The 27,503-nt window shown below is 35.9% G+C and overlaps 4 protein-coding genes across 9 annotated transcripts; 2 read left to right on the top strand and 2 right to left on the bottom strand.

Annotated features, from left to right (window-relative positions):
• Positions 1-1,133: 1,133 nt before the first annotated feature.
• LOC18051725 (serine carboxypeptidase-like 45) lies at positions 1,134-1,653 on the bottom strand. Its single transcript, XM_024190892.1, has 3 exons — positions 1,592-1,653; positions 1,372-1,489; positions 1,134-1,283 (listed from the first exon to the last, which is right to left on the bottom strand). The coding sequence occupies exons 1-3, from the start codon at positions 1,600-1,602 to the stop codon at positions 1,134-1,136; spliced, it is 279 nt and encodes a 92-aa protein (XP_024046660.1). The 5' UTR covers positions 1,603-1,653.
• Positions 1,654-5,020: 3,367 nt separating this feature from the next.
• On the top strand, positions 5,021-14,882 carry LOC18051724. Of its 4 annotated transcripts, none has more exons than XM_024191476.1 (17): positions 5,021-5,532; positions 5,944-6,674; positions 7,301-8,896; positions 9,066-9,458; positions 9,574-9,645; positions 9,800-9,880; positions 10,004-10,044; positions 10,141-10,228; positions 10,304-10,456; positions 10,868-11,059; positions 11,151-11,230; positions 11,343-11,415; positions 11,493-11,594; positions 12,273-12,378; positions 12,707-12,794; positions 13,834-14,016; positions 14,113-14,882. In XM_024191476.1, exons 1-17 carry the CDS (start codon positions 5,172-5,174, stop codon positions 14,114-14,116), a joined length of 4,344 nt encoding a protein of 1,447 aa, XP_024047244.1. In that variant the 5' UTR covers positions 5,021-5,171; the 3' UTR covers positions 14,117-14,882. The 4 variants fall into 4 exon arrangements, with proteins under 4 accessions (XP_024047244.1, XP_024047243.1, XP_024047242.1 ...); XM_024191475.1 differs by having other exon boundaries at positions 13,834-14,043; positions 14,145-14,882; XM_024191474.1 differs by having other exon boundaries at positions 13,834-14,043.
• Positions 14,883-17,204: 2,322 nt separating this feature from the next.
• On the top strand, positions 17,205-22,477 carry LOC18051723 (zinc finger protein CONSTANS-LIKE 9). Its single transcript, XM_006447785.2, has 6 exons — positions 17,205-17,439; positions 18,110-18,816; positions 19,654-19,881; positions 20,740-21,044; positions 21,480-21,617; positions 21,760-22,477. Exons 2-5 carry the CDS (start codon positions 18,223-18,225, stop codon positions 21,613-21,615), a joined length of 1,263 nt encoding a protein of 420 aa, XP_006447848.1. The 5' UTR covers positions 17,205-17,439; positions 18,110-18,222; the 3' UTR covers positions 21,616-21,617; positions 21,760-22,477.
• A 135-nt stretch (positions 22,478-22,612) lies between these two features.
• On the bottom strand, positions 22,613-26,481 carry LOC18051722 (RRP15-like protein). Of its 3 annotated transcripts, none has more exons than XM_006447780.2 (9): positions 26,158-26,481; positions 24,544-25,012; positions 24,358-24,459; positions 24,163-24,244; positions 24,020-24,039; positions 23,824-23,884; positions 23,657-23,736; positions 23,037-23,144; positions 22,613-22,930 (listed from the first exon to the last, which is right to left on the bottom strand). In XM_006447780.2, the coding sequence occupies exons 2-9, from the start codon at positions 24,982-24,984 to the stop codon at positions 22,859-22,861; spliced, it is 966 nt and encodes a 321-aa protein (XP_006447843.2). In that variant the 5' UTR covers positions 24,985-25,012; positions 26,158-26,481; the 3' UTR covers positions 22,613-22,858. The 3 variants fall into 3 exon arrangements, with proteins under 3 accessions (XP_006447843.2, XP_024045937.1, XP_006447845.1); XM_024190169.1 differs by lacking the exon at positions 26,158-26,481 and adding an exon at positions 25,337-25,665; XM_006447782.2 differs by having other exon boundaries at positions 22,615-22,927.
• Positions 26,482-27,503: the final 1,022 nt, after the last annotated feature.

The following is a 27,503-nucleotide window of genomic DNA, read 5'->3' as shown; positions in this document are numbered from 1 at the left end:
TGTGAGTTTTAGTAGTTGAAAGTTTCTTGCTTGCTTGCATGTCTTAGTATGCATTTTTATCGAAATTCTGACGAAAAGAATGAGTGATTTTTATAGAATTTCTTCACCATCTGTCTCAAATTGCATCGGGAAATTTACAAAAATAGCCAAAAAAATTAGGCACTTTTCAACTTTAACCCCTCAAACTTTTTTCTATCATAACTAGCCAAACACCCTATTTTTGGACTACATTATCCTCATCATTTTCATCAAATTTACAAAGACATGCCACTATTCTCTTTTCAATTCCAGCACTTCCACCACTTTTCTCTTTTTAACTTAACAGTATTGAAGGCAAATGTTGTTATTTTTCATTAACAAAACAATGTGACTTGTTAAAGTAGTTAGTTTGAGTTGAGAAATGAAAATCAATCATTGAAACTCCTGAAAAATCGAGTAAAACTGAAGCCCAGAACAAGTGAGACAGGCACCTGTCTCACATAAATCTACTGGTTTTATGTGAGACATGCACCTGTCCCACTTGCCTGTCTCACCAAAATATGTGCGACAGGCAAGTGGGACAGGCGTGTGAGACAGGCGCCTGTCTCACTTGTTATCACTGGTTTTATGTGAGACAGGCAAGTGGGACAGGCGCCTGTCTCACTTGTTACCACTGGTTTTATGTGAGACAGGCAAGTGGGACAGGCGCTTGTCTCACATATGAGTAATGTTGTCAAAACCCATGATAGCTTTGGAGTTCAATTGTTTAAAAATGCGAGTTGAAGCTCCCATTGTCGTTTCCAATTGCTCTGAAAGCCCTTTAAAATTTTCATGATCAATCATGTACTTTTGGCTCTTGTTTAATAGAATTATTCCCCCCCTTTTTTTTTTCCTTCGTCATAATGTTCTTCAATAAATTAATAAAACACCTTGGCATAAGCTGCCTCCATCTGTTGATTGAAAATTCTCTACTGTTGTTACGCCATTTACTAAACATTTAAAACTCACAAAAGAACTTGAGAACACTTTTTTTTCTTTCCCTGATTTTTTTACAAATTTTTGCCACATCTTAGCATGGACAATAGACAAACTGGATGAACAAACAAACAAAAAAATTGTAATCAAACTTCCATTTTGCATAACAGAACAGAAAATCAGAATGCTTCCGGTAAAGGCCGACTGTCCAAGAATGCCTTGAACAGCCCAAGTGATCTCTCAGGCTGAGAGAATGGGGCTTCATGAGATGCTCCTCTAATGGTGGCAAAGGATAAGATATTACCATAAACTTGGGTCCATCCACCAACCTAGAGATTAAAAGCAATACTGATTTTGTCACACTAGCTTTTTTTTTTTAATTTAAAAAAAATTGACAATCTTCAAAAGATTCATTACCTGCTGCCCTTCAAACCACACTCTGTAAGGCACGGTGGTTCCCAATTTCAATTCATTTGCCAACCCATTTACTAATTTTCGACTTCCAGTCAATGGAATAACAGAATCTTGATCTCCACTGTCATTCAATAACCAATATGTATCATTTCAATTTTCAATGATAAAAATATCCCATGTAAACTGAAAATGAAGCGGAAGCTTCAAGGTTAGAGACACTTACCTGTACACCATCACTGGGATTCCTGCCTTGACAAGTTTTCCGACAATAGTGATTGTTGGTATCTCCAGGTCAAGTAGTTCATAATCTAGGATACTGTAGTCAGTATGGTAAAAAGAAAATAATTAACGGTTTCATCTTCCACACAGACATCTACTGTTGTTTCACCAACTTGCTGCGGACAAAAGATGAAAGAGAAAGCCAAATTAGAAATTGAGTGCATTAAAGATAAAGCAAGAAGCGAAAGACAACTCACAAACGATTGATTAATAAAGTTGTCACCTTGGGTGTAAGGACTTTGGACTGTGAGAGCACAGATGATATACAAACATCAAGAGTAACATCGTATTTGTCAACAAATCTACTGGTTTCTCTACTCACTAGGCTCATCACTCTTGAACAAATAGGAGAGACAGAGCCTCTGAACCTGATGATGGCCTTGCACCAAGAGGGCACCCCGTCGCACCAAGAGGCCGCACCTCTTGGTGCGACAGGCGGGCGTGGGATGCGCGAGCCGCGCGCGCGAGTTGCTGCGCGCAGGCTGGCACGCTGCACGCAGCTCGCGCTCAGCGCCTGTCGCACTCGAGATGCGCGCGGCGTTGCACGCAGCGTGCGCGCAGCTCACCCACATGCATCTACAACACCACACCACCAACAACCGCCATTAAACACCACACCACCAACAACAACGACATTCCAAACAACAACAACAACCCAAACAACAACAACAACAACAACAACATCAACAACATCAACTACATCAACAACAACAAGAATGGCAATAACAACTCACCTAGGGTTTTCAATTTCAGCCGCTGTGGGTTGAAATGCTGCCGATCTACGCCGCCGCCGACGATCTATACAACTTCCGTTGATGAGATTTTGGTGAGAGGGGGAGGAATTTGCTTGAGGGAAACGTGAGAATGAGGAGGGCAATTTCGTCCACAATTTGGTGATTTGGCTAATGTTGATAGAAAAAAATTTGAGGGGTTAAAGTTGAAAAATCCCTAATTTGTTTGGCTATTGTTGTAAATTTCCCAATTGCATCGGCCTTTTCTGTACTGGTTGCATGCTAGTGATTTTTGTCAAAACAACTGACTTTATGTTGATTGGAGTGATTATAGGTAGTTTATGCGGTTATGGGTGTTTTGGTTTTTGAAACTGAGAGTTTTATCGAGGTGGCTGATGCAATTTTCCAGCAGATCACCCACTGAATTTTAAAGTTGTCCTACTCTTCTAAAGAAAATAACTTGGTTTTACAACTTGTCACCTATCATCGTTGTCATATTCTTCAAAATGTCACTCGTCACTCATCACCCATCATTGAATTTTTTAAAGTTGCCATATTTCTCTTAGAGGTGGCAAAACAAATAATATAATTGAATCTTAAATAAATTGGGTCAAAATTTTATGCATTCGAATTCGATTTGTTTATTAAGGAAATTAAAATCTTAGGATTCGGATTTGATTCGTTTATTAAATAAATATTCGGTTCGATTCTTTTAATTCTTTTAATAGAATTAATAAACGAATCGAATTGAATCCAAATTCGTTCATTATTCGTTTATCCTAATAATAAATGAATTCATAACAAATTGAATTGAATATGATTCATTTGCAGAAATTAAATAAATAATCTAAACTATAAAGTTTTTCATCTCATTTATATATTGTCTTATTATTATTTATAATTACTAGATTAACTTTCAAATTTTAAAAAATTTCATAAATATTTAAGAATAAATAAGTAATTTAATTAAACGAATTTTAAATGATGAGTAATGATACAGTCACAAACTCTTGTACAAACTTATTTTGTACAAATTGATGTGGCATGATAAGATTGGTTGAATTAAATATCACTTGGCCCACATAATTTTTTTTTATTAATTTATATTTTCATTCAACCAATGAATTAATGCCACATCAGTTTGTACAAAATAAGTTTGTACAAGAGTTTGTGGCTGTATCATTACTCTTAAATGATTAGATTGTATTCGATTTGTTTATAACCCATTTATTAAATGAATAAACGAACCAATATCTTCAAACCCACATTCAATTCGTTAATTTAACGAATCGAATCGAATTCACCCATTTATTAAATAACTTAATTTTTTCGAACCCAAATCCATTTAATTCATTTCGAATAAAACGAATCTTGACCCAAATTGCCACCTAATTTCTCTAAAAACTAATTGATTTTACTACTGTCAACCATCAACTATAGAGTTTTGAAATTAAGATTGCCATATTTCTATGAAAATCAGTTTGTGCTCCGATAAAAGATATTAAACCATTTTATTTCATTTCTCCATAGTCTTAAGGGTGGTCACTATATCCTTAAGGGTGAAAATCAATTTGTGCTCTGAGAAAAGATATTAAATCATTTTACTTCATCCCTCCGTAGTCTCCAGGGTGGGTGGTCACTGTATCCATAAGGACAACAAGTGACTGTGTTGGCTTTCATTTAGGCTATGCTATGTTTATTGACTATAATTATTAATGGGATGTTAGCTTGTTCAATTATGTGATTTGACATTGTATGATGATTGCACGTTTGTTGTTTGATTAAATGTTGTTGAGCTAGCATGTACATATTTTAGATTGCTTATGTGTGTGAAAGTTGTTTTATTGCTTTACTAATATATGGTTATCTATTGTTGTATTAATGTTATTAAAATCTCAATAGCTTGTATCTATGCACTAAGAATTAGCTCATTCATGCTTTTTCAGGTCGTAGGATGTCGACAACATAAAGTAAATGAGAGTTGGATGTTTTCTTATAACTGAGAAGTACATAGTTTTCAATCGATTATTCTGTTATAATTTAGAGTCTTCTCAGAAGTCTTTTAACTTTAGATTTAGATATAGTTTATTCATATTTATTGCATTTATAAGGTTTACTAGAATTTGACTTGAATATGGCGGTAAATAGGTGCTTCAATCAAATTTCTCATTATTTTAGTGTTGTTCGGATATTATTTCTAAGTATTGTAACAATTAAAATATTCCTAATTCTCAAGTACTCAGGGGTCGGGTCGTGAAACAAATTATTAAATAAATTATTTTTTGATCACATAAAATGATTAATTGAATAGAAAACACCACACAATTTTCGTGATTTATTTTTACTTTTTTTTATTCTCATTCAATTAATTAGAGACACACCAATTTATATGAAAATAATTTGTACAACAATTTTTATTTATAAATACACATTTTATCTATCTATATATATATTATATAAAAAGGTAAAAAGAAAAAATGAAAAGTAAAATTGAATATTTTGTTCAATACATATTTAAATTGTATTTTCGGTATTTTTTTTTTATCAAGTATTTAAATAAATAAAAATTAAATGGGCTAGTGGATATTGCCTGGCTGCCGGGTGGCCTTTTTGCTCGCATCACATTTAAGAAACAAGAAGAGCGGGTAAGTGGAGTTGAAAACTCTCAGTCGCGTTCAATTCAAATTGCCATATAATACAAACTTTCCCGCAATACAAAACCAAACAACATTCGAATTTCAAAAAACCCTAAGAATCGAAATCCTTTTCAACGTTCCTCCAAAATCGAATCTCATGGCTTCGAAAGATCCCGACGAACATTTCAACACCGAGACCGACGAAGAAACAGTCGCTCTACGGAAGAAACGGCTGCGGCGCGTGAGTTTCGCCGACCGAGAGATCACGTCCGTGCACATTTTCAACCGGGATGAGGACTATGAGACGCCGCCTGAGGGTTCCGGCCGGAAATCGAGCTCGGAGGAGGATGATCGTCAAGTGCTCGGGTTTTTTAGAGACTTGGCCGTCGACAGTGACGATTCCAAGGAGATGTCGCCGGTGGACGATGGTGAGGTTGTTTTTAGGAAGTCGTTTTTACAGCCAATGGGGTCGCCTTCCCCTGGGAGTAGCGTAGTTGGCTCTGCTACCTCTAATGACGGTCAGTGTTTCATTTTGTTTTGTAAGTTTTTAAATGCTCATAAACGGTGGGTTTGGTGAATTTGTGGCAGCTGTCAGATATGAGATGTAGATTATGTGCTAGTAATGTTATCAATTGTTTGTAAACAATAGATTTTGCCACTAGTTGAAATAAGGGGAAAAAAAAAGAAATTAGTGGTAATTGTGGAGGGAGACTAAAAATTGTTTGAACAGGAAGTCTTTTGGCTAATAATTTTTGTGCTTTTACTATAAATCTTTTGATCATGCAATATTGAGATAGCCATCACTAGGTGATACATGAATGGAGAGTCTGCAACAGGGAAATCAGTAATGATATTCTTTCTTTTTCTGAGAAAGTTAAAAAATGCGTTAAAAGAAGTATTGAAGGACTTGTTTTTATTTCATTTTGCAGAAGAAAACTTTTTTGGCCCTGTATCATCGAGTTTCATCAGATCGGGGCAGTTATCTGATTCTGCTGCTTCTGATGACAATCATGATATTACAATGGATTCAACAGCATTTTCCATGCATTTCCGAAGTCTTGTTAGGTCAGAGTCAGGTGACCTCAAGACACCAACGGGGAAAACTTTTGCCTTTGAAGAGAAAACGCCTACCCATGTGTCCACTTCATCTGATCCTGGAAGTTTTATGGTACTAACAAAACCTAAGAAGCCTATTGGGCAAAGTCCTGTGGCTGTTGGTAAAGTCACTGGCAGTAGAGATTCTAACGATATGAGCCTTGTGGGAGATGACTCTCACAGGTATGATTATGGAAGATTATCTCCTGCACTTGAAGCACTTTTAGCTGAATCAGGCGAGAATATACTGGTTGATTCTTTGTTTGATTCTGCCGCTGATACAAAGTCACTGAAAAAGAGTGAGGTTCCTATATTTAATGATGTTGGGAGCGGCAGCTTGGACAAAAAGGACAACAGCAGTTCTGATATGCATGATGTTGGTTTTGATGATGTGTATGCAGCGGAAGTTCCTATGGCCCATTCTTCTTCGGGCGAGTCAAATGGTGGTTCTATGGCCACTGTCACTGATCTGATTACTCATGATTGCCCTTCCAGTAGAATTGATTATCTAGTTTCTGATGCCCCTGCCGGTGACCACATCCAAAGTCCTAATCAGCCAAATAATGTAAGAACTTCTCCTGCTTGCAGGAAAGTAATTTGCTTGTTTTCCATAGTACTTCAGTTTTTTCAGATTTACATTTTGAGTAAAGTTGACCACTTGAAGAATTTTAAAAAGACAGATTACAGGGACTACTTAGTTGATGTCTTCAGTTTTTACATTTTACTCTAATACTTGCAATTTTTTGTTGGGAGATATTGTACAAACAACAATCAATTTTTATTGCTGTCGCATATTTTTTTTCTTTTACATTTATATTTACTTTTCTACATATTTTCAACTTGTGCTCCCATGAATCTTACTCTGTATAAAATTATATGTGTCAATGTGATGGCACCAATAGGACATGACTGTTTTCTTTGGTGTTTTGTACTGGCTATTGAATTGGTTTGAAATACATATGTGATGCAGAATTTTGGGCTTTTGCTGTTATCGTTAATCATTTGTCAACATTCATTGTTGTGGTGGTCAGCAATGTACTTTCTGTTGATATTTTAAATAATTTTCCCCACATGCTATTGGTGTAGTCAGTCTATGAAACTCGTAAAGTGGATAGATATTCAAACAATGTCTGCTATTCATTGGCATTTAAGGATCTGATTCTTGGTCCTGTTTTGGTTTTACCAACACAGGTAAAGAACCCTTTTGTTGAAGGTGTAACTGGGACAAACATGCTGAATGTTGAAATCCCTGTTGGTAGTTTTGACAACCCACCAGATGTAATTGGGAACAGAGTTCATTGGACGGGTTTGAATTCACAGCATAAACCTTCAGATTTATTTTCCCCACAGAACTTGCTGAAAGGAAATCCTCCTGCAGATGGAACACATAATTCTCCTATTGTGCACCTTCCAGATCAACATCCAGGATCTCCTTTATCAGGTTCCATAATCTTGTTATCTGCTAAGCGAAAGCAGATATTTCTTGATACTACTATTACTCCTTCCCCCAAAAAAACCAGTTCTTTCTTTAGTAAGGAAAATATAGAAGTAGGTGAGAAAGTTTCAACTATTCAGAAAAGTCATTTGAAGGTTAAAATTTCTAGTCCTTCTGCCCATACATCTGTTCTTAGGGAGGAAATTGAAAAATCAAAACGTAGATTATCAGAGTACCTCTCGTCTTCAGCATCTCCTGTCAATAATTTTGTGGAAGAAACTGGCAGAAATCTCCAGTTCCAGCACGTGGATGCCTCAGTTATGAATTTGGAGAAGCATTTTTTAAGTGCTGATAGGAAGAATGTAGAACATGCAATTACAACCAACATGAATGGTGGTGGTGGTGGAACCCCAAAGAACTTTGGCAGTTTGAACCAAAATAAAACGGGCATTTTAAGTGGTGGAGAATCCCTCGATCATTTGTTCAGTCCCATTCTTTCTGAAGACAAACAAACTGAGGTGACAGATGGCGATGGCGATGGAACCCCTGAGAACGTTGGCAGTTTGAACCAAAATAAAATAGGTGTTATAAAAGGTGGAGAATCCCTGGATCATGTGTTCAATCCCATTCCTTCTGAAGACAAGCAAACTGAGGTGACTGCAGCAGCAGCTTCCCCTGCTCGGTTGACTATGCCAGGGAAGATTCAGCATCTCTTGATGTCAAATAATCCCATGCAGGGACCATTGGCTGTATCGGTTTCTGATACTTCAGCAGAGGAGATTACGCTTGATCTTAAAAAAGACCTGAAAGTAACCAATGACTTTGATACATTTATGTCACCTCCAATGAAGAACTTAGATCAGAAGTTATCATCCCCGGCAGAAACTCATGGCAGTGTTTCTGGTAACTTGAAGCACGATGTTCAGAGTAGAAGTCTTGTTGATTCAGGGTTAGATGGGAATTCAATAGAATATGCCACTAGTGGTAACCATTTGACTGGCACGGTTAACAACTTGGACTCTTTGGCAGTTGAGCTGAGAACCAACTCTTATTCACCTCTTATTGAGATTAACCGTCTCACAGACTTTACTAAAGTAAAAAGAGTGGATGACAGAGACATCTATACATCTGCTTTGCTAAAGGCTTCTGAAACGGTTAAGAAGTTCCAAACCCTTTCAGGTGATATGAATTTGATGAAGTTTCAATTGCCTACCCCAGATAAGAATCTCCAAATTGCAAATGATCCATCCTTGACCAAAGGGGAACTCCCTGGGGAAAAGATAAAAGCCTCTACTTGTGTGCCGACTTCGCCAAATATCCTGAGAACCATAAATGAGCCATTGCTTTTGAAGGTATTGGTCCTTCTCCCCTAATTTACTTGCAAACACTAGCTCTTTTATTTAGTTGCTCTTGGCTTTCACATTCTTGGTGTTCTTGGTGTTCTTGGATGCTTATAAAGTCCAAAATTCCAAGTGAAGTGCAAAAGTGAACTCAGAGCCCTTCTTATAAATTGCTTATCAGAGTCCTACTTGGAAAGAGCCAATTTGGAGTCCTTATAGGAAAGAGCAAGGTGATTCATCACTCAGTACCCGTTCACATTTCAGCAGAAGTGGATCATCTTCCAAGTCCAATTCAGATGAACATGTTAATGATGATTGTCTCCAAGTACTTTACAATTCTCAGAATTCATTTTATGTGCAAGATTTTGACAATTCTTCTAGAGGGAAAATTAGAAGTGAAGAAATAGTTCTTGGGGATGCACATAATGCCTATAATATCGGTGGGATCCAGAAAAGGCTTAAAGTTCATCAAAGTGGAGGTACTGACTTGGAGTTGATGATTGAACAATCTGATGGAAGTAAGAAGGGAAACGAGAAGAATGGAGTTGACGCAACATTGAAGCACTGGACTGATGTATGAGTAACATGTTGCTAAATAGTTATGCTCTCCTTCTAGCCTAACAAGATTTTTGCATAGATGATTATTTATGCCCGTCTAGCCCTTTATAACTTTTGAGATCACCTTGCAGATTTCACTGAAGTTCTCAGCCGAGACAAACCAAATTCTTTCTCCATCAATTGAGAAGCTGAATACAGGAGCAGTATGTACCTGGTTTCCCTTTTTTAAAAAAATATTTCTCCTGTTTGAACAAACCTAAAATTTTTGAATTAAACTACTTTTTGCTGCTTTTATTTGCCTAAATTTCATCATTTCTTCTTCTTTAATTGTTGCTTACTCAATTTGTCAATCTGCAGATTGCTGTGTTGGAAGATATTTTGGCTCACCTGCAGAAGATTTATAAATATGAGATGATTTGTTCTGAAATCCTGTCTCAGGTTTGTTCTATAAGTTAAAAACTAAAACAATTAAATCATTATTTTATGGAACTCAATTTCCTAAAAAGAAACTTATATTAGTCTATTTCCTTCCTAACCCTGTTCTTTGGTTGGCATGTAAAGAGACCATACGATCGGTCCAGTAATATTAGACATAGAAGCAGGTGGGTTCTTTTGTAGTTCTTTGACTGCATAGCATATATTGATGGTGGAAACTGGTTTAGCATAAAATTGTTGATGAGATGAGTTGGCTGTTGCAGAGTTGCTGAAACAAGATTGTTGCTTTACAAAATAGTATATACGAAGGCAATGTTTCAGATTGCACACATGAAGCATGACAAATTTCTGGTACTTTCAATGGATTATTTTTTTTAATTTTTCTAAAAATGATTATTTGTTACATGCCTTCTTACTTGAATGCAGAAAAGAGGACGGCTATTGGACTCTAAAATTAAGAAGTTTGAAACTTTGAAGTTGAATTATGTCAGACATCTGTCTGCCCCTGCTAATAGAGATACTCAAGTTGATGATGATCTCCATGATTCATCCTTCGTAAATTTTGGGAGCAAACATGAGGTATGCATGTCAGTTAAGTCTGGGAGCAAAAATCAGATATGCAAGTGTCTTTTAATTTGTAAATCTTTTGTATAAGCCTAGCTGCATAAGAATGTTAAAACATTTTTCTACGTCATTTCATTCAGAATTTCCTCTTTTTTATAAAAAATTAAGAAGTAAAATTTTCTTGGTAGGCAATCTGATATGTGTTTCTGGAGTGATAAATTTTTATTTTGAAACTTCTGTTTGCATCTTTAGTCCATTGAATCTCCAAATTAACAACATTGCGTAATTGACAGAAGTAGATTGATGTAACTTCTTAAACCCATGTTAATTATGCTCACATGATCTTGAGAAACTTTTAGGTAAAAGTATTGGATTGATTTCAAGTTTCCGGTGAACTGCATATTTTTTTCCCCCCTTTTGTGCCAGGTTGCCGGTGACAGTGTGACCAGAATGAGACAAGAGGTTGAAAGTTTAGATAGAAAAACAAAGAACTTAGTTAAATCCTTTCACACTTATTTTAAGATGAAAGGTGAACTAAGTTGTGCAGATACTCTCATGTTACTTAATGAGAAACTGAAAAAGAGAATGTGTTGCAGAACTATATGCCAGGATTTGCAGGTATTGCTACACTTGCTGTATTTCTTGTTGATACATACATTTAATATGTCTTCTGTGAATGAGAGATTGATCGTGCCTGCTGTTCCATCAGCTGTGGGAAATCGATGATTTGGAAATGAAGAATTCTAATCACTGTCTTGTTCTCAACTACTCTGGCTTCATCTGCCAAAGGTGCGACTTGCTAGATCTTTTTATTAAATCGGTATCATAGTTCTATATAAACTATATGTTGCATCTCTTGATATTGGCATATTTAATGGGTACTTTTGTTTTGTGAATAAAGCTTCACAAAAATAACCAATCCAGTTTCAAGCATGGTCGTCTCAAAAAAAGTAAATGATATAAAGATCACAAAGGTAAGCTTTACTAGTTTCTTTTTTTAATGTATATAGTTGTTTTCCTCATTTCTAAATCAAGTCGTTTTGTTCTTTAGAACTTCCCAAACATGGATGCCTGTGTTGCCTTTGGATTTTTGTTCAATGCTGAGTCCACCAAGAAGTCTATTGGTCCCAAGAGTTTGGCACAAGAAACGCAAGTAGGTTGCTCCATCTCATATATGCTTTTGGTTCTGGAACTTGGTCTTTCTCCTGTCTCTTCCCTTAACTTCTTTGTTTTTCCTGCTTTCTTCTCCTTCATTTGTTGTGAGCTTTAAATCACAAAGCCAAAAGAAGTAAATATTATGCACACTTAGCAGTTGTCTAGTTGCCACTTCTTTTGAGGTTTAATAGGCTGTGAAATTCGACTCAAATAAGAAACATATCTGATATGATGTACTACTGAATACTACGTTTTGACATGTTAAGAGGTATATATTTGTTGAATGACAAGTACTGATTACATTCAGTGCCTGTACAAATGAACTTGGAGGTTAAAGAATATTATGTATAAATCGTCAAGCTCATTCTACATTAGGTTATCAACCCAAGCAGCACATGCTTAGGCTTTTCTTGCTTAGTCTTCGAAATTTGATTTGAGGTTGTTTCATCTAAGTAAACAAGTTCATTGTTGAGCTGTGCTGAGTCAGAGCTATTTGCTTCGTTTGCAGTCCTGCATCTTTGCCCCATGATTAAACTAAGCATGTGATTAAAAGCAATCTCTTTGTTGGTTCCTTACAGTTGTTCTGGCTGGAGATATATAATTCTTTTATGAGTAGTAAAAGTAGGGAAGATTATTGGCAATTCCTTATGCACTTAAATGTGCTCTGATTATGCAGAAAACCAGTTCAATTTTACATAATCTTTTAGCAGTAGTTGAGGAAGTACAGCTGGCAAGGATAGAGATTAGGAATCTGATCCACGCAAAGTTTAACTCTCCATCTGGTAATTTATTACCTTCTTTTGCCTCTGTTTTTCAACAGTATCTATTTATCTGTCAAATGCATATTTTTCTTAAATAGCAGTTACGTTACTTGTAACTTTGCATTCCCTTGTTTGCAAGCAGCCAACATTTAACTGGATTTGGATCTTATTTGTAGTTGCCTATTATATACATGTATGCTGTGATCTCAGTAAACAGTGTCCTTTCTACCTTGATATTAAATGTTGTCCTACCTTGATATTAAATGTTGACTCAATTTTTGTTTGTTGGACTAGGAGCTTATGACTAATGCTTTATAGATGCTTATCTATGATTTTCTTGTTTTTGCAGCTGGGCAGCTTGATTTGCAGCTTCGTTTCATCGATTTTAATAGTTGTAGGAAAGTGACAATGACTCTTGATGTGACATGTTTGAATTGGTAAGTCCTGCTGATTGTATTGTTTAGTGTATCATGTGTATATTCTGCAAACTTTTATCTATGTGGTTAAATTTTTCTTTACTTGAATATTGATGTTAGCTAGTTTTCCTGTTATGAATGACAATCTCTAGATGTAGTTATCTTTTCTAGACGGGTGGTGTTGTTCTTTACAGTTATGGGCATTCGAAGTCTTAATGGCTTTTAAACGCCATCCAACTGACTAGCATCTTTGGACTTCATCAAGCATATTTACAAGTCCCTGCCCTCTTCTTGAATTGTTTGGATTTGATGCGTCACATTGTTCAATGTGGTGAAATTATTGCTTATAGGAGAATAAATGAAATTCACTAAATTCATTGTTGAGGTTGCGGTGGCTGATAAATCCTGTATGAGTGATATTTGCACTTTGAGATTTGTCGGTTAGGTAAACTGTTTTCTCAGTTCAGCCCCAGACATCCTAAAAACAAATTTGATGTCTGGAATTACCATCATAGATCCCCACCCCCGTGCCGGAGAAAGGGGGGGGGGGGGTGTGGTGGAAGGTCCTGTGGTCAAAGAAAAAATAAGGATTTGCTTTGATTGCTCATTTGCCTGTCTAATATTTTGATTAGTTAGGTGTTAAGATGCTTACCTGGTCCAGCCATAAACTTAGGACCGGTTTTGATTGGAATTGTAAAATCTTTTCTAATTTTCAAACTAATAAATTGGGGTCCGGCTATGGTACAACGGTGATACGGTATCACCGTTGTATCCAGCCGTTGGATCCACTTGAATGAATGAATCCAGTGGGATCCAACGGCTGGGTGCAACGGTGATACCGTACCACCGTTGCACCATAGTTTTCTCCAATAAATTGATAGATTCTGCTTAAGTGAGTGGGCTTGAACCTTGAAGTTATTATGTCTGCCTTGTAACTTCTACTGAGACAGTCATTGTTGTCTGCTGTTTTCATTTTGATTTAAATGAACGTTGATTTGTACATTTATGTTCTTGTCAGACAGTCATACCAATTTATCTAATCACATGATTTGTGAAACAGTGGGGTTTATCCTTCAGAGATTCTTCCTTATCACCTAGAAGTTTCCACTGCTGTGATGCAGAAATCTCTACCTGAAGTGCTTTCTGCTGAAATAAAAGCTACAATTGGTAACCTTGCAATTGGATACTTGAGAATTTTTAGGCTCTGTAGATGTGTTTCCCAGGTGTTGCAACTTTCAAGCAGGTCAGCGCAGACTGTTTCACAACCCAGGTAGAGTGGATTTATCATGATTTGCTTGTTTGCATTATGTTTACTTCTTTTTTTAAATTGTATAAACAGGTAATTGTGCACTGTTGCTTCCTTTTCTGAAGATAATTTGGAGGATAAAACTCGCTTTTCTGGAACTCTAGAGCAAATTTTCAAATATTGCTCCGAATATTAATATCTGAGGCATTCATTATGTAAAATAGTCTATGCGAGTTTGTGTCGGTAGTTGTTGTAATGGGATATTTCCAGCCCAATTCCAACCTGGGTCTTTCTGGGTAGTTTGAACAACCAAACAAGCATAGGACTGTAGGAGTCGGGTATTTTTAGGCGCAAAAGAAATGACATTTTGGTTTCTGTGTGAGGTCCGCTTATTATCTACAAAATGGGGTGCCTGATGATGGTGAGTCCATCTCGGAAAAATACCAAAGTAAAAGGGAAATGAAATGAGATTCAGTAGTTAAAATGTCTACGTCACTGGGTTATTGAATTGTAAAATAGGACCACTGGATGTTTGTGAGGTGTGTATGTATGGACCACAAATGTTAAATATTGATTGTAATATGTTGAGAGAAATTTAACTGTGTTAAATTCAGATTGTTCTAGTTTGATTGAGATCAGGACGGATTCGTCTTTGGTAGTATATGAAAACTGTCAATGCTAGTTGTGCAAGTGGACTGGTATTCTGGTAAGGGCATTCCAAGTGTTCAGGTATATTCCACTTTTGCTTTGAAAAGCTTCAGCAATAAGATCCCTCATTAAAAGAAGCATCTGTCATCTGATATGCCTTAGATTTTTCCAAGCATCACTCCTGCCCTGTTCCCATCATATGGTACGGTAAGCTTTTTTTTTTTGTTTTTTCATGTAATTCATGAGAGTTAGGTTATACGTGGGATCTAGGTGCTACAGGATTACTTGCTAATTGCTATCGACTATAAAAAGCAACAGTGGTTATGGGATAAGATAGTATTTGCCCTCAACTGTTGTTGTGCGGGTGGGTGCTGAATATTGGTACAAAATTTAAAAAAATGGGGGGAAGAAAGAGAGAGGCTTTTTAAGGTTTTGGATTTTGAAGTATGTTAATGAACAGAGTGTGGGAGTTCGAGTAAAAGTAGATTTTGCAAATAGTGGTTGAAAAGAGTGTGAACTCACTGTGTTTGTACCTTAATAGAAAATAAACAAAACGATATAAAACGAGAAAAAAAAGTCTGTGGGCAGAGTACTACTTTGATTACACCCCTTCCCCCTGGGGGCGTCTTTATTAATTGCAATTAAATGCGTTAAGAAATTATTGTTTCTTTTAAATTCTATGAATATGAAAGATTATTTCATAATTCTAATTTCTAAAAGCTGTTTAAATGTGAAAATAAAAAATAAAAATTTGCATAATCAGCCGTGTATAGAATAAATAGTTTCTCTCAGTCTCACTCTTTGTTGCAAGTTTTATATCTTTAATTCCTTGTCAAACTTTTTATTGCATGTCTAAATTTTGAAAGTTATAATAGAGTATGAGTTGTATGATAATTGTTCCCAAATCAGTACACCAACTCCATTCTTTTTGCTTATTTGCTTTCCACTTTCGGAGAAAAAGTATAGTGTTGGGCCAGAGAGGAAATAATTTTGCGAACTTGGAAAATAAAACTTCCCACCCTAAAAATTATTTTCCCGTCTATATTTTCTTTCCAACCAAACAGACAGGCTGCTTTGTCGTAGGTCAACATTTGCTTGTACTGCTTTCACTTTAAAAGTCCCATTGGCATTAAATGAAAGATTGAGATTTGACCATTTGTCCTGGCTTTGCGTGGGCCACATACGGGCAGTGAAGTGGTGGTCAATCATTTAACACAGGGAGAGAAAAAAGAGAAGAGGGGTAGTTCGGGAAAATAATAAAAATAATTAGAAAAAGCGATGCGCTTTTGCCAGTTGTAGGGTTGAATCTCACATGTCTTTTCTTTGTCTGTCTAGTGGCTCATTCATTACGTACAAATGCCTTATCTGAAACTATTAGCTAATAGCTTTAGTTGGTTCTCCCCTCTCCTAACTCTCCCGAGTACACATTGTTTTCCTACTCTCTCCCTATTTACTGCCACCTGTCCTTCCAGTTTTCCCTTCACAGCAACAGCAGAAGCAATTTCTAAGTTGTATGTTTCCCTGCTGCCCCTGGGCTCACAGCGTACCGTTTACGAGTATTAGTAGTAAACGGCTCACGTGAAATCAAACCCAAAAATATCTTTTTATTTCAGCCAACTATTTTTTGTCTGTTTTCCCAAACCAACCAAAATATCTCAGTTTTCGATTCTTTTTTTTTTTAAAAAAAAAAAGATCAATTATCGTATAATCAAATCAAAGAGCACCTGATCTGTGGGTGGGATATAAGAAGAGCCTCCAAAGATATTTCTGATTTATCTTATTTTTATATATATAATGGTAAATGGAAGCTGGACCAATGAAAATGGCATATGATTAGGAATTAATAAAAAAAATTGCATGCCTAATGATCCAAAGTTTGAATATTTCTTTTCTTTTTCTATTAACTTTCAAGGCACTAAAAATAGATTTGTTGTGGAGTACACAATCGATTGGCGTCATCCCCGTGAGAGGGTTTCTGTAGATTTAAGATAAGTTTATACAAATTAATCAGAGAATTTAATTAAGTATAAAAATAAATAAATAAATAAATAATGGCATTTGCCAATTTGACATCCGTACTTAAAAAATCGCTCCCGCGGCCGCCAGGTATCAGAAAACCCAAGTGGACAAATCAAAAGCAAAAAGTAAAACCCCCCCAAAAAAAAAAAAAACACGTGTACAACAAATGAAGCAAATAACGCTCACTGTTTATCCGCAAAGTGTGAGCATGTGAAAGCGCTTTTCAGCACTTTTTTACTTTTAAAAAAACAATTAAAAAAAACAATCAGAAAAGTGTATTATTATAATTATTATTATTATTATGAATAAAAGCCTTTTTATAGGAGGGAGCAAAGAAAAGAGGAAGGAAAGGCCTAACTTTTCCTTTCACTATGAAAAGGACCGGGCCCCACTTGCCCCACTTGCCCCCACACACATTAAGTTTTTTTTTTATTATTTTCTTTTAAGATTTTATGTTTATTCTATTATAATAATAATAAACTATTTCATTTTCTCTTTCATTGCACTTTTCAATTTATAAAATTTTATTTCCTCTCTCATTGCACTTTTTATCAGCTTATGTCACATTTCCTATTCCAACGCGACCCACTCTTATCTTATTTCTCTTCGTTTGCAGAGATGGATTCTGGAAAGCTCCTGCTTCTTTAATGGTTTTTTGCTCCTCTAATTAAAATTTTGAAGAAGATTATTATTATCTTTGGATTATTTTGACACACAGCCCTCTTTACCGATCTTGTCTTCTCTTTGCGCACGGTAATTTCTCAGCTTTTCCTTGCTTTTTCTCGTTCAATTTTCTTATCTGGGTGTCGTTGATTGAGTACGAGTTTTGATTTTTGTCATCAGATTTGTCTTGTTTCCCCTTCTATGTTTTTCCTTGCTTCAGAAATATGTTGTTTGTTTGTTGTTTAATACGTTCAGTTTAGCCCTTTTATGGAGGTTGGCTTGTTCGTGTGTTTGTTTTCCTAAAGTTTTTGTATTGATAGATGTGTACATATAATTTTGTGATGAGAATTACTTTTTGCTTCTGGGTTTGATTCATTTGCCTGATATTTGTTTGATATTTTACTTTACTAGCTCATAATTCTGAGATAAGAAAAGCTATTTTTTGAAAAAGTGTATTTTTTTTCCGAAGCAGAGTGATTTTCTGTTTTATTTATTTATTTAAGTGGATCAGACTTATAATTAATAAAAGAGTAAAATTTTCTTGTTTGGTGCTGTTTTATTTGCTGGATTCAAATATTAATTTGTTTGTTTGTGTACGTACACCATCTGTGGTGTTTAATCAGGGCAACAGTACTTTGTTTTTGCATTTTATGCAGCTGTATTAAATCTGGTGTGTCTATACTTTTATCTCTCGGTTTGTACTGAGTATTTTTATCTGTGGGTTTGTATTAAGTATTGTTTTTGTGTGATATTTTTGAAGGTTGCAATTACAACAAAGGGATCGTCGTCGCCACTTCAAGAAGCTTGTATCTTTAGGTTGACTGATATAGTTTTATTAGGAGCTGTGATTTACAAAAATATTGATTTGGGAAAATGGGCTACATGTGTGACTTTTGTGGGGATCAGAGGTCTATTGTTTATTGCCGTTCAGATGCAGCATGCTTATGTTTATCATGTGACCGAAACGTTCATTTAGCCAATGCCCTGTCCAAACGCCATTCAAGGACACTTTTATGTGAAAGATGTAATTCCCAACCGGCATTAGTTAGATGTGCTGAAGAAAGGGTTTCCCTTTGTCAGAATTGTGATTGGATTGGTCATGGAACCTCTACATCGGCCTCAAGCCATAAGAGGCAAACAATCAACTGTTATTCTGGCTGCCCGTCAGCTTCTGAGCTGTCTTCAATCTGGTCATTTGTGTTAGATTTTCCATCTGGAGGTGAATCTGCTTGTGAGCAGGAACTGGGTCTGATGAGCATAACTGATAATAGCATAAAGAATTCCTGGGGACCTAATGAGGACTCAATTAGCCAGAATGCAGCTGGAGGTGGTGTTGAGGCCAATGATGTGTGTGATGCAGATAAGTCAAATGTTAGGGTTGGGGCTACATCTGTGCCTGGAATTAACTCTACGACACAGAATCTTGATCAAATCCACGGATCAGCGAATAATCCACCTTTGCCAAAGGTAAATGCTATTTTGAAATTCTTCATTCTGATTCTTTAAAAGTTTTATTGAAATTTCAGCAATCCAGCATGTTTTTTCTTTGATAGAGTACCCTATTGCACTGCAGTAACATCTTTCTGTGTCTATAGGTTAATGGTTTGATGATTAGTGCTTTTTTTTGTGCTATTTCACTGTTCCAAAATGTGTTAAGTTAGTTGAACATATTACCATCAAGGATCAAACTAGGAACCCATGGGATATGGTATCCAAGGTAGAGAAAAAGGGAGAGAGGTGACAATAAGAATGAGGGGACAAAACCTCATGAGAGGGAGGGAATACATACAAACCCTTGTTAGTTTTGAAAAGAGGCAGTGGATTTTCATCAAAGGGACAAAAAGATAGAGTTTTTAAGAGATGGGGAGGAAAACTAAATAAATCAATAATTTTACTTCATCCTAAATTGAGTCGTCGTGCAAAATAGAGTTACAAGTATCAGTCTCGAATGAAATCAATTTTCACCTGGTGAGCAGTTTCGTGCATGACTACATTGTTGTTAGAACAATTTGGTATATATGCATTATTCATTTTACGTGCATTCTTATTCTTTGTATTGGAATATGGAATTCTCCAGTTTAGAATGATCTGCTAGAGCTCAGATTTGATTTGAACTCGCATCTTGCCGATGTAAGTTGTGTTTTGTGAAGTTTTTTGTCTCTTGTGGTTATAGGTGTTTTTATGTCTCATGAAGCTATTGTTCACCAAATTTAGAATGCTCAGTTGTTTGGGTGTCTGTGCTTATTTTCGTTTTATTTTTATTTATCAATGACCTTTGCAAATTTTTACTTCATTGATGTGCAGTTATGCTGTTCTGCTACAAAAGGTCTTGCATTCTGTGAAGATGATGACCTCTATGAGGATTTCAATATGGATGAAATGGATTTGAACTTTGAGAATTATGAAGAACTTTTTGGTGTAACTCTCAATCATTCAGAAGAGCTTCTTGAGAATGGTGGAATTGAAAGTTTGTTTGGGACAAAGGACATGTCTGCTGCTGATTCAAACTGTCAGGGTGCAGTTGCTGCTGAGGTTTCTTATCTTATTTTATCATGCTTTATAATGTGCACACAATCATAGTCAGCATTACCATTCTTGCATGTATGATACTATCAGTTCCTGTTCTGTTGTGTTCCAAATATTCTTGTGCTGTGTTTATGTGGCTTCTTTCTTTATTTAGTATAAATAGTGAATCTGATGCTCTCTCTTGATAAACCACATTTTAAAATATAAAAATTAATTAATTAAAAAGGGTACAATTGTTCTTTCATTATTCTAATTGCTAATTTTTTGTTTATGAATTTTTCAAGATAATTTTAAACAAAGCTGTTTTTGTTGTTTGTCTTGGAATCTGGTGTGTTTTTACTCAGATGCAGAAGTGCATGGCATGTTAGGCCCAGTTCTCAATGTGACTAATTACCATATTTCTGTGCATCACTGCATGTATTTTTCCCTTAATTTTAAAATTATCGCCGTTTTCTTAATTTTAAAATTATGGCCCTATTGATAGTGATACATGTTAGCCATAATCCTCAAATTTCAATAGGATCTGTAACATAAATTTCCTGTGGTTATTATCATTGGAAGCTCTAAAAAAATATTAGCATATACATTCCTCAAAATTAGCATAAATCCAAGGAGTATCCATCAAGTTTTCACTGAGATGGTATCTGGTGGTTAGCAAATTTTATTATTTAGTTGACCTGCTCTTTGTAATTTATTGTGTTAACTTGTTTACTCATCTCATTTAGAACTGTTTTACTCAATTTGATGTGGTTGTACATATCTCATATCATTAACACTAGAAGCAATTCTTCTTTATTAACTAACGCTTTTGGAAATCACTCGCGTGAAATGTTCCCATGATATGAATTGTTTGCCCATATGCAGGGCTCCTCAGCTGGGCTGGTCAATGCAATGCAGCCAGCATGCAGCAATGCAGCATCTGCTGATTCTATAATGAGTACTAAAACTGAACCAATCCTTTGTTTCACGGCGAAGCAAGGACACTCAAGCCTCTCATTTTCTGGCCTTACTGGCGACAGTAATGCTGGTGATTATCAAGAATGCGATGCTTCTTCGATGCTTCTTATGGGTGAACCTCCATGGTGTCCTCCTTGTCCTGAGACATCTTTTACATCAGCAAGCCGTAGTAAAGCTGTCTTGCGTTACAAGGAAAAGAAGAAGACACGCAAGTTAGTACTGAACCGAAAATTATGTTTAAACTTGCATGGTGTGACGATTTGTTGGATTCAGCTTTAGACATAATTGCTGAAATAAAAATTGTGCTTTTAGTTGCTTTAACTTTACCTTGCAATGCAGTCATTTGGGTATAGATTTCTCGGGTTCATTTTTTCTGAATTCCTTAGTTGTTTTTTATTGATAGCATGTCACTTTAATGGGAGAGAGAAAGAATTGAATGTTCACTCAGAAGTAGAGATGCTTGTCTGTATCTGTGTACTTCTGTCTCCATGTATGATTTACTTACAATTATGCATAAATACTTCCATTGGATTACTTCCATCTGAGGTTGCATTGATAATGGACAGTCTGTTTAAATTGTTCAAATTGCACACCTGTTTTGCTGCTTGTAAGGAATTATATGGTTCCTTGTCTTAAATTTGTGATAGGTTTGACAAAAGAGTGCGGTATGCATCTCGCAAAGCAAGGGCAGATGTCAGAAGGCGTGTGAAGGGACGCTTTGTCAAGGCTGGCGAAGCTTACGATTATGACCCTTTGACCCAAACAGAGACGAGAAGCTACTGAGAGTACACATTTTTAACCATGCTTTAAAAGGAAAGAAACATGCAATGTTTTGTTGAAAAGCCTCAGTCATTATTACCTAAACAGTGGATGAACTGGTGCTTTTTTATTTCCTGTGAAATGACAAGCTGCATGATTATATCTCAGGGTACTAGGTTCTCTCGGGGAGAAAGCGGTGGATGTTGAAACACATCAAGTTTCAAACGCTTCAACAATAAATCTCGGGAGCAGCTGGCTACTTCTCCATTACCATAACAGACCAAATGGATCAAAAACTTCATGACCAACGTCCTTCAAACTGTGGGTAGCATCTCCAACAAATTCTTTGGGCAAAGTTCACCTGCTCAATTCTTTATGAGGAAGAAGATGCACACAGCTGCTTCAACAATATCTACATCTACACCCTCCACTTTGCTTTCAGCTATTAATCATTATTCTACATAAGTTGGCTACTTAGAGAAAGGGACTGCCATAGCATGGACTGCAGAGCTCCCAGCTATCAGGTCTCAGTAGAAAGCTTGAGCTGTAGTTTTAAATTTGCTTTTCATTCGACATGTATAGCACACAATATCTATTATGCAGTAGAGAATATAACGATACGAAGAGAGCACTGTGGAGATCTGACGAAAAGACTTGCCGATTCGTTACTCTCCTATTTTTGTTTGTACGATATGTACAGCACGGGATGATTGTACATAGTTATTAGGAGGAAGAAGTATGACGTTATACAACTCAGTATTTTTTTTAACGTGCAATGGCTCTGAAAGAACTCTATTCATTTGTTTGTTGAGCAGTGTTCGTTCTGCTGCACTAGAAATAAATGAAGCGTATTCATCAGATCACTCTTTGTTCTGCTGCTACACTAGAATTTTTTGTCTCATCCAATTCAAGCAACTTGTTTCTTCTATTGTCTGTTTTTATGATATTTTGTACTGTCAAGTATATTTACCATATGATTTTTAAAAAAATGCTCTAATTTTGGCGTAAAAGGCTCCATTTTCATTTGATCTTGATCTCTTACATACATAATTTATAAATTACCTCAAGCCTTGAAACCTCGGCATGGTTTGGTAATTTCCGTTGCCCGTTGATTTTGCTGCCCTTAGAATGTCCATTGAACACAAAAAGTAAATAGGTAAGGAAGAAACACAAAATTTGTATGTCCATGTCAATTACGCACTTCCATCTTTTACGGAGGAATGTGGTCGATACAAACATGAACCACTACAATTGCCACATCAATTAATCAATCATCATCAGAACTACCATCCTCCTCCGACAACCTTCCAGTTTCATCGGCTGCTACTGTGCTATCCTGCTTACAAATTAGGAGAAAAAACAGCCAATAGTATGAGAACGTATGCACAACAGCATCCTGATGTACAAAACAATTACCAAACACTCGATGTTATTCATGATCTTACTGGCATTTTATCCCAGTCTTTCAACTTGGAACTTGTTAGCATGTAGTTATCACGTAATGGAGCCCATGCAGGACCTTCACCATCTGCGGTACCTGAAGAATTAGGACCCTGCATCCACAACCAAAAATGCACCAAAGATCTGAATTGAAGCTAAATATTTGGTGAAATCCCATGCCATGTGAGTACTTCAGCAATGATAAAATTAGAGATCACATGAGTCGACACAGATTTATTTCCTCTAAATGACATTAACAGAGAAAAAGCTACTAAGGTGTCCTTGAAACCTGAATAGGTTTTTGGCCACAAGATATGGAATTTGGACACATAAAAAAATGATTTTCAAAATAACTTTTCATGATTATTTTTCCATAATAGTGAAATCATAATTTTTTAGACTATTTCTTTACCTTGAATGACTTGAATTGGATATTCTGATTATAAACAATTTCTATTCGCTTTTTCTTCAATCAAATTTTCTTTTTTAGCCCTTATAAACATTCAGAAGGAAAAAAGATCGTTCAACCATCTTCCTTTTCTTCTCTTCTTTGTAGGGTTATGTCTTATATTTTCCTCCCTTATGGCTCAGACTCCCAAACATAAGATAAAAGCAGAAAGCAAACCTTAGCGCAAGCATCAGCAGTGGAAACTGATGTCTTGCCCAACTCAGAAAAGAATGTTTCTTTCCTCCGCTTTTTTAGCACTGGCAGATTCAGACAACATTCACTCAGAATTTACAAGACAGAAACAAGAACAAGTGCAAATAAAGATACATATTATTTCAACATACATTTTTCATCTTTAGACCTTGAAGGATTCAATCCCTTTTGAGCATGTTGTGCCTTGTTTACCTGCATAAGATCACATAACAAAGTTCAAGTTTTAAGTTAACGATCATAACAAAAATCTAACCCAAAAAAACATTAATAAAAAATAATAATTTCAAAAGGAATGGAAGTTGGTAATTTTGTCATAGAGCTACTTACAGCATTAAACAACTTGACAACTGAGACCCCGAGGAAGAAGCATGGTAGATGTTAAACAAGTTAGTATAAGACATGCAATTAATTACCAAAGAAACATATGGTTGTCGCGCATATCTAATCAAGCAAAGAGAAAATTTTGGTACCTCCTTTCGTGGCAACACCAATTAGAAACTTTTCACATGAGTCTAAGTAATTAGCAGGCTTCACATGCCCCTTTTCTGCTGCCTATATCATTTGAAGTTTAATAAAATGCATCAATCCAGTTTTAATAGAAAGGAGAAGTTAAACTTTCAAATTTTATCGGGTATTATTGTTATTGAATGCAATTTTGGTCTTACCAAGTGCCTTTCCTTCTTGGCCTCTCCCTTGACCTTCCGTTCAGCTTCCTCTTCGGCAAGCTTCTCCCCAAAAAGCTTCTTGTGGGCTGATAATACTGGACCCTGCAGAGCCAACAAAGTCATACGAGTTCCATTTATCTCAAGAACAGAGAGAATCACCACTTAGAACCTAGCAACCTAGCTTACAAGTGCATCATCAGCTACACTTTTCCTTAGTATGCTCTTGAATGCCATCTTGAATGCCCTAGAACCTTCAGCAAAATTGGCAATCCCCGGCTGAATTTCCCCATTTTCTTCATCATCAGAAAATTCTTCATTTTCCACATCTAGATCCATTCCATCTTCCCTTTCAGTATCAGATGAACCCCTGCCTTCCACTTCCTGATTTTTCACAGAAAGTGAACTATCACCTCTAAACTCAGGGGCTGACTCGGCCTCATCATCATCTGAATTGTAAGCTCTAGCCCTCTTGCGAAACAGCTTTCTCATTTTGTTGTTTATCTTAACCCTCTCTCCAGATCCAGGCATCACCTTCAATTTCTTTTTTCCCTTACCTCCCTTCTTTTTACTCGACTTCCTTTTCCTCGGACCGCTTTCCGTAACCGGCATATGTACTTCCTCAGCCATTGTGTGCTTCTTCTTAACCTAGTAGAACCTAATCCATCAAAAAGTAACCAAATAGACAAAATCCTTCAGAATGCTGTTTTAACAACATAATTTAATGAGCAAAATATATTTTTCATCTTGATTTTTATCTTTGAAGCTATTTTCAGCATCAAAAACTATAAAATCAGCCAAAAATTGCCACGGCATTAAAAACCCAACTGAAACAAATTATTAAAAAAAAGAACTTTCATCTCAAATGCTAAATTTAAACAACCCCTACTCAACAATTTGTATTTTAAACAAACAAATGCATAAAAAATTAATTTTTTTCATATCTATCAATTAATTGAAAATTGATGATTACATTCCACACCTTTAATATCACACAACGATTACGACAGCGGCAACGGAGGACACTGGAGTTTGAGTAAGCAGAGGTTCTGCACTGAAAGAGAATTGATTCTTGGGTACTTTATTGAATGCGAAAAATGCAAAATTAGGGTTTAGGGTTTTAAGTTTGTGTTAAGTAAAGCCGCTGTCCTGTCTTGTTCTCAAACCCAAACAGACGCCGCTCAGATCGTTACACTAGGGTAGAAAAATTCCTAAATTTGATTTAAATTTAGAAGTCCTAAGCTGATTCGGTTTGAAAAATCCTATATTTAAGTAATTATCGGAAAATGACTCGTTTTGTACGGTGGTTTCAACATAAGCTATTTCGTTAGAAGCCAAGGGACAATTTGGGTTCTTATTAAATAAGTTGTTTTTGTTGTGCGGTGGTTGTTGTGAGTAGGGGTGGGCAAATTGGGTTTTGGTTCGGGTTCGAAATTCGGGTTAAAATTACAGTTTGGATTCAAATTCGGGTCACAACTTACTAAAATGAATCAAATCCCACCCAGGCAGCCACCTAAAATTCCAAAATCAAACTCCAGGCCAGCTCCAGGTGCAAAAACGAAAAGCAAAAATGATACCAAATGACAAAACATATATAGTACATTAATAACCCATCACCATTAACACTCAAGACAACAACAATTACAATGTTAAGTAGCCGAATCAGCAACAATTACAAATAACCATTACACAAAAGAAGATTGAAAAATTTCAGTGCCTATAATGCCTCTTACCCATGCCCAAAAGAAGATGATTTACAAATAACCATTCATGCACCATTCGGAATCGAATGTATAACCTTACCTTGTGTGGCTGACGATGGTGAATGAAGCCGGAGGCAGTGACGGCAGTAGTTGGATCAGACGCGAACGACTCAAGATGGGCTCAAAACGACAGTGGCTTGAAGTCTTGAATGAGGAACCAGATCGGCTCAAGGAAGGAGGAACAACTAAATGCTACAACGCCGGTGCACTGAACGAATCGACAGCGGCAGCAGCATGTGGGTTGTGCCGTTGTGGAGCGCGAATGTGAAATCGCGAAGAAGGGGAATTAGGGATTTGAAGGAAAGGAAGCAATGCTGTTAATACGTTTTGTTATATCTGTTCGTATATTTCTTTTTGAGTTAGACTAATGGCATCCCTTAATTAATCATATAAAACCCTTATTATATTACAATTAATCTTATAAAACCCTTATTTTATTACAATTATATTTAAAGACGAATATAAATATAATTAAACTATTTATATTTTCTTTCTCTCTTCAATTTTATTTTACTTACACAATATAAATATCTTTTATTATCAGTAAAATAATCTAAATTTAAGAAGTAATCCTCTAAACCAAAACAAAATTCTTGTAATAAACATGATAAATTAATTAAGATACAATACAGTGAAAAAATAAGCTAAATAAAATTTTATCCCACTGCAAATAATTTTTTAAGGATTCTCAAACCAATTGCTAAACAAACAATTTATAAGTGGAATAAAATTGTATTAGACCCATAAAATATTTATTATTTTCTAAGTATAATGTTTGTCTTACTTTTTTAAGATTTTTTTCTTTAAAAATTAAATAATAAATAAAGTTTGAAGAGAGAAATACAAATATTAAAACTGAAAGAGTGAGGAAAATATTAAAAACTGAAAAATTCATAAATGAAAAGAGTGTTCATTTAGGAAAAAAGGGTATTTTTAGTATTAAATTAAATATAATTGAAAGAGAGGTTTCAATAGGATTTTAGAGGGGTGCTAATAGTCCGACTCTTCTTTTTTTTCCTTTTAGGCTAACCCGATCAAGTTTTTATTTCAGTTCGGGTTGAACACGAACCAAAATTAAAACCGATTGGGTTGCAGTTTTCAACCCGGTCGGATTTCATAAGCTAACCCAAACCAAACCGAAATTGAGACAAATTTCAGGTTCGGATCGGGTTAACCCGGTGCACTGAACGAATCAACAGCGGCAGCAGCATGTGGTTTGTGCCGTTGTGGAGTGCGAATGTGAAATCGCAAAGAAGGGGAATTAGGGATTTGAAGGAAATGAAGCAATGCTGTTAATGTGTTTTGTTATATCTGTACGTATATTTCTTTTTCTTTTTTTTTTTCCTTTTACAGTATAACCTCTATAAATTAATACTCAATAAATTA

The sequence above is a fragment of the Citrus clementina genome, unplaced genomic scaffold (assembly GCF_000493195.1).
Source record: "Citrus clementina cultivar Clemenules unplaced genomic scaffold, Citrus_clementina_v1.0 scaffold_2, whole genome shotgun sequence".
Lineage (NCBI taxonomy): Eukaryota > Viridiplantae > Streptophyta > Magnoliopsida > Sapindales > Rutaceae > Citrus > Citrus x clementina.
This window is presented reverse-complemented; position numbering and strand designations above follow the sequence as displayed.

Coding starts and splice junctions, on each gene's coding strand:
- LOC18051722 (XM_006447780.2), bottom strand. CDS start 24,984: ATGGCTGAGGAAGTACATATGCCGGTTACGGAAAGCGGTCCGAGGAAA. Junction 24,245..24,357: donor CCAAGAAGGAAAGGCACTTG/GTAAGACCAAAA, acceptor CAAATGATATAG/GCAGCAGAAAAGGGGCATGT. Junction 23,885..24,019: donor TTGTCAAGTTGTTTAATGCT/GTAAGTAGCTCT, acceptor GATCTTATGCAG/GTAAACAAGGCACAACATGC.
- LOC18051723 (XM_006447785.2), top strand. CDS start 18,223: ATGGGCTACATGTGTGACTTTTGTGGGGATCAGAGGTCTATTGTTTAT. Junction 18,817..19,653: donor ATAATCCACCTTTGCCAAAG/GTAAATGCTATT, acceptor ATTGATGTGCAG/TTATGCTGTTCTGCTACAAA. Junction 19,882..20,739: donor AGGGTGCAGTTGCTGCTGAG/GTTTCTTATCTT, acceptor GCCCATATGCAG/GGCTCCTCAGCTGGGCTGGT.
- LOC18051724 (XM_024191475.1), top strand. CDS start 5,172: ATGGCTTCGAAAGATCCCGACGAACATTTCAACACCGAGACCGACGAA. Junction 6,675..7,300: donor GTCCTAATCAGCCAAATAAT/GTAAGAACTTCT, acceptor TTACCAACACAG/GTAAAGAACCCTTTTGTTGA. Junction 9,646..9,799: donor AGAAGCTGAATACAGGAGCA/GTATGTACCTGG, acceptor GTCAATCTGCAG/ATTGCTGTGTTGGAAGATAT.
- LOC18051725 (XM_024190892.1), bottom strand. Junction 1,284..1,371: donor TGTGGTTTGAAGGGCAGCAG/GTAATGAATCTT, acceptor TTTAATCTCTAG/GTTGGTGGATGGACCCAAGT.